Below are 10516 nucleotides of genomic sequence, written 5' to 3' on the forward strand. Positions count from 1 at the left end.
GTTTGCGAGCATTTGTTGGTACTTGCTAACTTTAATACTGCTAACCAGACAAGAGAATTTGTAAGTAAACTGGTAAGATTTTCTGTCTAACTTTCGTATGGAATTTTATGATTTAATCTGACTTTAATCAATCAGAGGCAATACGTAACGCCATGCAAAAATTGAGCAGTATCCAGTGGCATTGATAACACTAAAGACATAGGTACATTTGTTTCTTTTATTTGCAGCCAACTTTTATCAAATCCTTATTTAAGTTAGTTCATTTAAAGAATTTTAACACAGTGTTAATGTTACAGTGGTTTACATATAATTTTTAGGAATAAAATTAAGGATTTCACTTGCCAGGGGTCTCAAACTCCAGATTCAAATCATCATAATCAGTATTGTTTTTGGGGGGGGGGGGGTTGAAGAGGTAATTAACATTCAGGAGAATGGTATTAAACCAGTTCACCGATTAATCCAAATAGACTGCAAAAACAATCAGCGTTGCTGTCACTTAACTATTCTTTTTGAAACGTAAATTCAAATTAAATTTCGTTGCGAGCCTCTGTTTTCCAGCGTTACCTGAACGCACCACGACACTGGCCTCTAGCCTAGCCTGCTAATTTAGCTAATCTGGTTTATCGTCTCTGTTGAGAGCCCGTAGTGTCAGCCAGGATTATCAATTTTAGTGTCCCATAGCTGCCATTCAACGTAATATCTGCGTGACATCAAACAGCATCCCAGTAGGAGAATGGCGTCGCTAGGGGAGCCTGTACGTTTGGAGAGAGGTACAGTTAATTGGCTAGCTAGTGTCGCTTCGAAATGTTTGTGTCGATGGACACATTTGACATAAAACTACCGTTAGCAAAGAACACATGCTATTGCTAAAAGCAAGCATCGGTGGCAATTATGGTACCATGATAGTTTATGTACTTCGTAGTGGTCGTTTGCTAGCAGCATTTCATTTGTATCTGATTTCGAAGCCGAGAAGAATGCTGCTGGACGTCATACAAATATTACCGGTTCTTGTATCTTATCGTAGCTAATTAGCTAACGTCAGGGAACTGTCGGCAACGTTTATTTTTAATGACATGATTTTTAATTTCTGTATACTTCAGCGGTAATAAACTAAAAGAAAAAGAATATTCAGGATGGATTCCGACACGGGCTAAAGGTCAGCACTTGTGCCCTGCTAGCCATGAAAAGCCGACGTTAGCCGCTGCTAGCTGTTTCTCCTGTAGTGCAATCGTAAAAACGGTTTCACACGTTATCATTGTAAAGATAGCCTTTATGTGTCAGTTCATTCAGTATTGCCATATGATTATAAATATATGTCATGTCTTGAAGTTTGTTTTGTTTGTTTGTCTGTCTGTCTGTGCGTGTTGAGGAGGAGGAGGGAGTGGGTAAATTTTCAAGAATTTTATTTTTCTTAATTTTTCATAATTGTTCCTGTTTATCAAAGTATTTGTTTTTGTTTCAGGAAATAGTTTTTGTCAGAAAATCTTTCTGGATTTTGTTTTTCCTGAGATTGGAGAGCCTTTTTTTCCCCCTTAAAGTATTTTTTAAGTTGCACTGAGTATTTTTCTGTTTTTCTATTTTCTTATTCTTCCCAAAATTAAAATTATTTTGAAAATAGGAATCAAATCACTTCTGAAAGTAGTGGGAGTTATGATTAACAGAAAACCAAAATGATCAGGGAAATAAAATAAAATCAATCTGTGTTAGAATAATCCTCTTTGGCACACGTGATTAGCTAGGTAGCTTGGGGTATGCCGCTATCTTGCTATGACCCTTCTTTTGCTTTCACTGGCCTTCCCTTCTCTATGACAGTCTTTGCACTTATTAGTTAATTTCAGTGAAGACTGCAAGGTCACACATTATTACACAGGCTAGGCAGAGCCGCCCCCTTGTAGGTGGGTGACCAAGAGTATGAATAGGAATCCTGGAGGTGGGGGTTAGACCTTCCGCAATCTTGCAGAAAAGGCTCCATGGCCGTGTCTTGATCTTTCGGCCGTACATTAAATAGGTAAACTGAGAATGCAGCCTCCTGGTAACTACTATTAGCATAGCGAGCATTAAAGATAAAAGAACCGAGTAAAATATAACATCTGAAAAACAAAAATGAATACAGAAGTAAAACTAATTGTGTTTTTTTATTTATTGGTTTCCCTCTCTTCTTTTTCCCCCAAGTGAATGCACTGCAGTACTCTGAGATTTCACTAGGTTTCTCGAAATGTTTAAAGCCTTCATGTCAGCAATTGTTTTGGTACGTGTGCTTTGTTGGCAGATATTAACCGTGCCATTGAACTGCTTGACAAGCTTCAGAGGACAGGGGAGGTTCCTCCTCAGAAGCTGCAAGCCCTACAGAGGGTCTTACAGAGTGAATTCTGCAATGCTGTCAGAGAAGTAAGTAATTTTTGTGAAGAAATCTTCCCATCTCAAGTAAATTTTTTCCAGGCTTCAACTATTGCTAATAATGAAAACTTTATCAATTATACAAGCAATTTTATGTAGTGATAGGAAAAGGAATCTTCAAATTTGCTTCATGAACCACTTGTATTTTTTTTTTGACTCCTTAAGATGGCACTTACTGTACAACATTGGGCTGAAACCACATTGACTTGCTATTTTATAAACGCCTTTATTTATATCAACAGTGCCATCAGGCGGAGTGGAAAAAAAAAAAAAAAAAAAAACTAGTTCATGAAGTAAATCTGAAGCTGCTTCGTTTCCCCATCACTAGTCTTAAATTTGCAGATTGTAAATGGTCATTCAAGTAAAATCCCTACTTGAAGGCGCCTTTCACAGGATTTGTCTTGGGTGACATCAGGTATCATGATTGGAAGTTTGGTTTTAAATTTGTGGCATATTTTTCCTTTGGTTTGAACACCCACTTGTACCATTTTTCATGGGAGGTTGCATTATTTGTGGTTGACACTGCAAGTTTTGATCTTTGGCTAATTTGTTCCTCCAGGTTTATGAGCACGTATATGAGACAGTGGACATCAACAGTAGTCCTGAAGTCAGAGCAAATGCTACGGCAAAGGTACAATCATACAGTCCCTATATTTTTATATATATATATATACACGTGTATATATATATATATATATATAATATATTTCAAGTCTTAACACAGAAACTCTAAATGTCCAGGCAACCGTGGCAGCTTTTGCAGCAAGTGAGGGACACTCACATCCACGTGTGGTGGAACTTCCCAAAACAGAAGAAGGCCTGGGGTTCAACATAATGGGCGGAAAGGAGCAGAACTCTCCAATTTACATCTCGCGTATCATCCCAGGAGGCATCGCCGACCGACATGGTGGACTGAAGAGAGGTGATCAGCTTCTCTCTGTCAACGGGGTGGTAAGTCTGCTTCCTTTACAGTCAAAAAGTCAATTATCTTGTCACATTTGTTGGAATATTACTGTTTAGCAGTTGGACTCTGATTATGGTCTCAAATTTGACTCGCGCGTCTTATTCTGATTTCCTAAAAGGCTGCCTCGTCTGTTAAAGAGAAATCCCCTTTTAGCTGCTCCAAAATTGCTTCATGAGCCAGTTGTTGTATTTTTTGACTCCTCACTCATCACTTGGCACTTGCTGAAAGTACAATGACTTGCAAATTCTTGAACGCCTTATTTAAAGCAACAGTGCTATCTGGAGGAGTAAAAAAAATGCAACTGGTTCATAAAACAAATTTCAAACCTTCATTTTCCCATCACTATTTATAGTACACTCTCAAGTGAATGGGGACTGAATCCACGCTCCCTGCACAAAGCGAGCGAATCACGACAGCATCATTGACTTTGCAAAATCAAGGCATTTATAAACCACATCTCTCAATGCTCTTTATTTTGTTGTTCAGTGCTTCAATACGGCTTTGAATACCTTGAAAATCCATATTGGTGGTGTGTGTTAAGCCTCTAAATATTCCATTTCAAAGTGTGCATGGTTTTACTTTTTTGTACTTGCCACCATTTGGCTTTTCCTATAAATTTCTGATGGCCAACCACAAGGATAGCTGGTGAATGTTCTACAGAAACTCGATTTTGAATCTCCTGTGCAAATGTGAGAAGACATTGACTGAGGCCCAAATGCTTGTTGATTTAAAAAAAAAAAAAAAAAACTCTATCACTCTGCCAAAATCCTAACAGTTTTATGTTTTTTTTTTTTTCTAGAGCGTGGAAGGTGAGCACCACGAGAAAGCAGTGGAACTACTTAAAGCAGCTCAGGGCACAGTGAAGCTGGTAGTGAGGTACACCCCCAAAGTCCTCGAAGAGATGGAGTCACGTTTTGAGAAAATGAGGTCGGCAAAGCGTCGGCAGCAAACCAACTATCCCCAGTAGGATTGTTTCATGTCGACGCCAGTTCTTACGGCTCTCCTCCTCCAGCCTTCAGGCCATCTGTTCTGGTCTTTTTCATATATTCCAAATCCAAAACATTCAAACCTACACACATATAGTTTAAGTCGATGCACAGCAAAGTATATATATTGTACTTAGTTTCTGCCCTTTTCAGCAGCATTTACTCACAGTTACTGTCCTGGACAACACAGCCAAGACATCAGCACACATTGCCACTCGTCAGCCATCTCGGTAACCAGGGCAACAGGTTCAGGCTTATATTTTGCATTACAACGGTCACATAATAGGAAACCGCATGGATAGACCCTCATCCATTCAAAATGTCTGACTTGGTCTAAATAACTTTTCAGAAAGATTTTGCTCCCACCTGCTTACGTGTCCAGTATGAGAGCTGCTAGCGGTGCAAATTGCTGGAAATGCTTAAAGGCCTCATAATTGGATGTCGATCGGACCAACATGCCCATTTTGGAAACTTTTACTTCAGCTTAGCATAGCTCACTCACAACTTGTGCATTACCTTTGGAACAGGCAATTTGAATGCTACTACAAAACTCCTTCAACAAGGAAAGTTGGCAACTCACCAAGTGAGCAGGAGTTCACTACGTGTGTATTTTCCCTCTTTTTTTCACTGATTGTTCATTATAGTCTGAAGCAGATATTTATAAGTAAAGACAAAGACATGGTTTTACGGCATTGATTATGTGTCTTGACGTTTGGTGTGCCATGCTACAACAGTCATCAAAAGTGAGGATGAAAATGTCTCCTTATTCATCTGGGTTTATGGTTCCTATTTTCAAGCGAATGCAAAATGGCTTCGACCACGCAACAAATATGCTTGTGATGACACACTGTATCCAGCCACTGCAACATCTGTAGAATACCAGGATATATACTGACACTTATTTTGTTACACGCCATACCATAACTTGATATTGATCTTTAGCATTTTAGCCACGCAATGAATAAACCATGTCTGTAATACACTATCATGTGTACGAATGCAACATCTGTAGTTTTATATCATTCTCAGCAAAAACAATTTTCGTGACCTGTAATGTTGGTAACTATTGATTGTGTTCAAAAAGAAGTCTCAGTGCTACCACAATGACTTAGTGCAGCACCCTTTCAGGCAACAGTTGTTTTCTTATTTACTAGTGAAATACCAAACACGAGCTAATTATCTCAAAGCACTGCCTTGTTTTTCCGGTGAAGGAAAATGATTGTAAGAAGATGAATGATGTTACTTCTTTCCCGCATGTAGTGCAAATAACGTTTATTTGGAAAACTGGTGTATAAAAAAAAATATGTACGGAAGTCTGACTCAAAAGACACAAAATTGAAATGTACAAGTCAATCTATGCAAAAAATGTTTTTCTTTTTTAAAATGGGGGATTATTGTCCTCAATTGCTGCAAAACCGTTTGTTTTAATGTAGAATGTCAATCTAGAATGTGTCCAAGGCTTGCAAAATTGAAAATGAAGCATTCATTCAACTTGCACAATGGCACGTATTGATTATATTGGAGTTTAAAAAAAAAAAGCTTTTTGAGAATTTCAGGGGCTTCACCGCTACCATTGATTTTTTTTTTTTTTTTCCTCTCCCGCTCTCCTTGTTGTGTTTCGCTGGCACACCATTCCATGTACATATTTTAGTTGGTTGAATACTATAATAGTTTAGCTTGTATGGTTTTATTCCACAACAGCATGTTAGATTTTCTGCACACGTATTTCAACACACTGAATGTCACTGTCATTTGACGTCATTGCAAAATATTGTGAATCAACTCAACTTTAGCCATTCTACGCAATCTTCCTGTTGGGATGGTGAATAGAGTATTTTTTATAATAGCTTTCTTTTGATATTTTTCAATTTTTGTAAGTGTTTTGCTAAAAAACAAACTAGGGGCAATGTGAGCCTGTCTGTGGTGCGTGTGTGTGTGTAGCAGGGCTGCATTTGGGCAGCAAATTGGATGTTAGTGCTCTGCAGACAAACTGGCCTACGTCAATGCTCCCTTTTCAGATCTCAACTGGTCTTTGTGGGCTCTCTAATTCCAAGAGCATACTTGCATATGTGAAGCTTTTGATAATGTTTTGAAGTATTTTAGTTGTGCTTGTTTAAGTTGTTTACCTGTAGATTGTGTTATGTCTTTCTTTTTCTTATTTACTATGTTGTGTTTATGTGCAATGTAAAGTATATAGTTTTAATTGTAGCAATAGAAGTGAAAGTTAAATAAATGTGACAGATTTAATCTTGAGTTTTGTTCTCAGTTTCCAACACAATGTCGGTGCGCTGAACAGTTTTGTTTCTAGTGACAGTGAATCTTTTAAATTCGAAGTTCAAAATTTTATTCTAAATTTTCTTAGTGTCTCCATTACGGAAGGGCCAGTGAAGAACAAAAGGGGGCGTGACAGGATTCTGACTTAAATTCCTCAAACTATTTAATCACCAGTTCTGGATACATCCTTGGTAAGTGCAGCAGGTGGCGCTTGACCTGCAGCCAAACAAAACGAAGAAGAAGTGAGTGCGCGTCCGTGTTGGTTGTGTGACGTCATTTCCTTTCCGTTTGTGCCACCCTCCCAGTGAACACGCGTTCGCCTTTTTTGCTGAAGTGAGTGGCCTTTTAAAAGCGTTTTATTACTACTTAAAGTGATCAAATGAACCACGTGACCGATTAATTATACTATTAATAAACGCCTGGGTGATTTGAAGGTGTTTCGGTGAAATGAAGGTTTAAAACTTGTCAGTGAACCGTACCGAAGAGAACCGCCACATGGTCGCTAGTTGCTAGAAATATGCATCGCCAGTAATTAAATAGTATAGTTCGTTACTAGAGTGATTAATTTCGTTAACTGCTAGCTGTTATACCTGTTAAAAATAATCATGTAGTTATTTGATGTAGTCAAATGTTTTTTCTGAGGCTGTGCTGCTTTGTGGAGATTAGATAATTGGATAGCTATTAACTTTTAAACTCTGGAAACTGCTTGACAGCCAATAACGATTTTAAAGCTCGTTCCTGTGTTTATAACTTAAAATAAGAGTACTTACATGCATGTCATGGTGACTCTAATGTTTATAACTTGATACAGAATGCGTTACGTTGCTGCCTACCTGTTATCTGCCCTCGGTGGCAATGATAACCCAGATGCTAGTCACATCAAGAAGATCCTGGAAAGTGTCGGCATTGAGGCTGACGACACCCGTTTGGAAAAGGTACCTGTTGTGGTGTTTAACCTAACCTGCTTAATATAGACGTTACTTTTGTTTGTTTTTTTTGCATGAGTGCATCACACAAATGTCATTTTCTTTGGACAGGTCCTCTCTGAGCTCAAAGGCAAGAAAGTGGATGATGTGATTGCTGCTGGTAAGTGAAAAGCTGCAATAAAGTAAAACCAACAATTATTTAAAAATAAATAGTTTTGATCTCTGCAAAGCCTTTAAATGCTTATAGAATTGACACAGAGCAAAGGACAAGCAAATATTGAATCTAATGTGCTATTTTTTTGCCTGGATTGTTTCATGATGCTTACCACCCCGCCCTCTGCTAAATGTATCTACTTTCTCAGTCTGAACAGATGATGCAATTCATGTATTGTCTCCTCAGGTATGGGCAAACTTGCCAGCATGCCAGCGGGCGGTGCTGTAGCAGTCGCCACCTCTGCGCCTGCTAGTTCAGGCGGAGCCGCTGCCCCTGCCGCAGGTGAACGTCAAAGATTCCCACCGTACTTGGCTCTTGGCACGCAGAGCTTCTGCTTGGCATATTTGCTATCTGATCAGTTCACCAAGTTATTTTTGGGTGGCCCGCATAATCACACCATAATTTAATTATTTAAATTTTTAGTATTGTAGCTTATTCATTTGAAATTCATTAATACATACCTGTTTCTTTGGGGGGTTTCTAGCTAAGGAAGAGAAGAAGGAAGAGAAGAAGGAAGAGTCTGAAGGATCTGATGACGACATGGGATTTGGTCTTTTTGACTAAGCGCTCTAATACATTTTTAAAGATGATTTTAAAAAATAAACTCTTGTTTTTATAGTGTAACTTGCATTAAAAAAATCCAAGAGTGTGGTTAAGAATCTTATTGATAATAGTTTGGGGGGAGAATTTAATGGTTAAAATCCTTCCAACTATTTGTGTTTGTATTTCTGGGATTTTATTTTGTTACCCAAATAAAAATAAATGAGCAGTCCGGTCGTGTACAATCAAGAGGTTCTGGATTTGAATCTCAGCTAAAGCCCCACTGTGGGCATGTTGCGTTCACTAGGTGTGAACGCAACATGTCAATTTGTGCCCTCATTGGCTGGTGATTGCACCAGAGTGTACTCTACTCAAAATCTACTGGGATAGGCTCCAACTTCAACGATCTGACTGAGGAAAAGTGACCTAGATTAGAAAATAGTTTGAAAATATGTTTCGGTAAATGTTCAAAGAAAATGTGTCAGAGGTAATGTATGATTAATGTTCATGATGTATGATTGTTAACCCCAACATTTTAAGATTTTGGTTACTTTTTTCTTCAAAAGTGATAATGCTATTTATTGTCATACACTAACTGGAAAGTAGGTGCAGTTTTGTGTCTGTTGAGCAAAAAAAGCATTATTTATTTATATTTTGGGATTATTTAAGTACACTGTCTCTCGCATCATGCAAAACACGCTTGGATGACAACATTTGACTCCATCGTCCACCAACACGTCTGACCAGAAGGTAATAGTAAAACATTCTTGACTGTTCAATACATTTTTCAATGTGAACAAAAATTAGTTGGGAAAATGTTCATGAGGGTTATTTATATTATTTATATTTGCAGCTGTTTAATCGCGACAGATCGTATCAGGCTCATATTTTCGGGTGCTGGTTCACGTTCTGACCACAACTGCTGTCTCTTCAAGTGAACCATTGACGTATCCAAAGCCCTTCAAAACCGCATGACAGTAAGCATTCAAATAGGCACAATAAGTATGGAGGACAAAAACTGCCAAAATAGTGAAAGTGAACATGTAAATAAATATGAATTGAAAAAATTATGAAAGTGTAAATACAAACGAGTTTTTTTTTTTTAAAATAGATGAATATATATAAATTGATATTTAATTGTATTTTCGTATTTATTTTTAATATATATATGTATGTGTTTATATATGCATCGTAAGCGCTTTACAACAACAGAATAACAGCAAAATATCACATAAAACATTGGCAATAACCCTTTGGTTTTTTTTTTTTAAAAATAGATAAATATATATATAAATTGATATTGTATTTTCGTATTTATTTTTAATATATATGTGTATATATTTATATATGCGTCGTAAGCGCTATACAAAAACAGAATTGCAGCGCATAAATTGGCAATGATACAAACTAACCTTTCATAGTAGACCGTTCTACACTATGTGACTCTGTGGCGCAACGGTAGCGCGTCTGACTCCAGATCAGAAGGTTGCGTGTTCAAATCACGTCAGGGTCAAAAAATTTTTTTGTGAGAGCTCCCCATCTTCAGTATCGGAATTGTGCCAAACAACAATCGAGAAATACTTTTTAAAATGCAAAAAAACAGAAGGTTTTGAGAGAAATTTAAAAACTAATTGTCTTCAATCACATGATTTCGCTTCCATGCTTTCGCTCTCGTATCTGTTTTGCTCTCATTTCCAGTTTTTTGACAAATGCATTTTCTTTCTTTCAGATTCTGAGTCAGTAGTTACGGAAGGGCCAAGACAAATCTTTGGTTAAAATGGGGACGGGACTACATATGCAGAATTGCTTAACCCGCCTCCCTTTTCGACAAGTCATGTCTAACATAATGTAAAATGAAATTGTAATTAATGTTGATTATGTACTTGTCGAAATAAACAAATCAAAATACACAAAAACGGAAACACTAGATATTTATCAAACTTTTCAATCTTTACCCACTGAGACCTCAATGTGGAAGCTCCAGATGGTACACTAACACAAGCAGTACATTTTGGCAGTTCTTGTGGAACCTCATCAAAACCATCCAAACTAAGCAATGAAGTGCACTTCGTGAGCGATAAATAAAAGGTAAACCAATCTGAGTGAATTTCAATCGTCTCTGATCTCAACCTAATTCTGAACTTATGCACAATGCAAATAAACAAAGACGGATTCAAAACCCAGTTAAAGTGAGTAATATGACACAATTCAATAT

General features: G+C 37.6%; 2 protein-coding genes and 1 non-coding gene across 3 annotated transcripts; all 3 read left to right on the top strand.

Moving 5' to 3' along the window:
• The first annotated feature begins 554 nt into the window (after positions 1-554).
• Positions 555-6594, top strand: lin7c (lin-7 homolog C (C. elegans)). Its single transcript, XM_037247347.1, has 5 exons — positions 555-770; positions 2270-2388; positions 2957-3028; positions 3139-3348; positions 4161-6594. The coding sequence occupies exons 1-5, from the start codon at positions 734-736 to the stop codon at positions 4326-4328; spliced, it is 606 nt and encodes a 201-aa protein (XP_037103242.1). The 5' UTR covers positions 555-733; the 3' UTR covers positions 4329-6594.
• A 217-nt stretch (positions 6595-6811) lies between these two features.
• Positions 6812-8411, top strand: LOC119120462 (60S acidic ribosomal protein P2-like). Its single transcript, XM_037247348.1, has 5 exons — positions 6812-6954; positions 7433-7556; positions 7659-7707; positions 7948-8043; positions 8246-8411. Exons 2-5 carry the CDS (start codon positions 7434-7436, stop codon positions 8323-8325), a joined length of 348 nt encoding a protein of 115 aa, XP_037103243.1. The 5' UTR covers positions 6812-6954; position 7433; the 3' UTR covers positions 8326-8411.
• A 1331-nt stretch (positions 8412-9742) lies between these two features.
• trnaw-cca lies at positions 9743-9814 on the top strand. The gene has a single exon. It is a non-coding gene; the product is annotated as a tRNA-Trp (tRNA).
• The last annotated feature ends 702 nt before the right edge of the window (positions 9815-10516 follow it).

Source organism: Syngnathus acus, chromosome 3 (genome assembly GCF_901709675.1).
Source record: "Syngnathus acus chromosome 3, fSynAcu1.2, whole genome shotgun sequence".
Classification (NCBI taxonomy): Eukaryota; Metazoa; Chordata; class Actinopteri; order Syngnathiformes; family Syngnathidae; genus Syngnathus; species Syngnathus acus.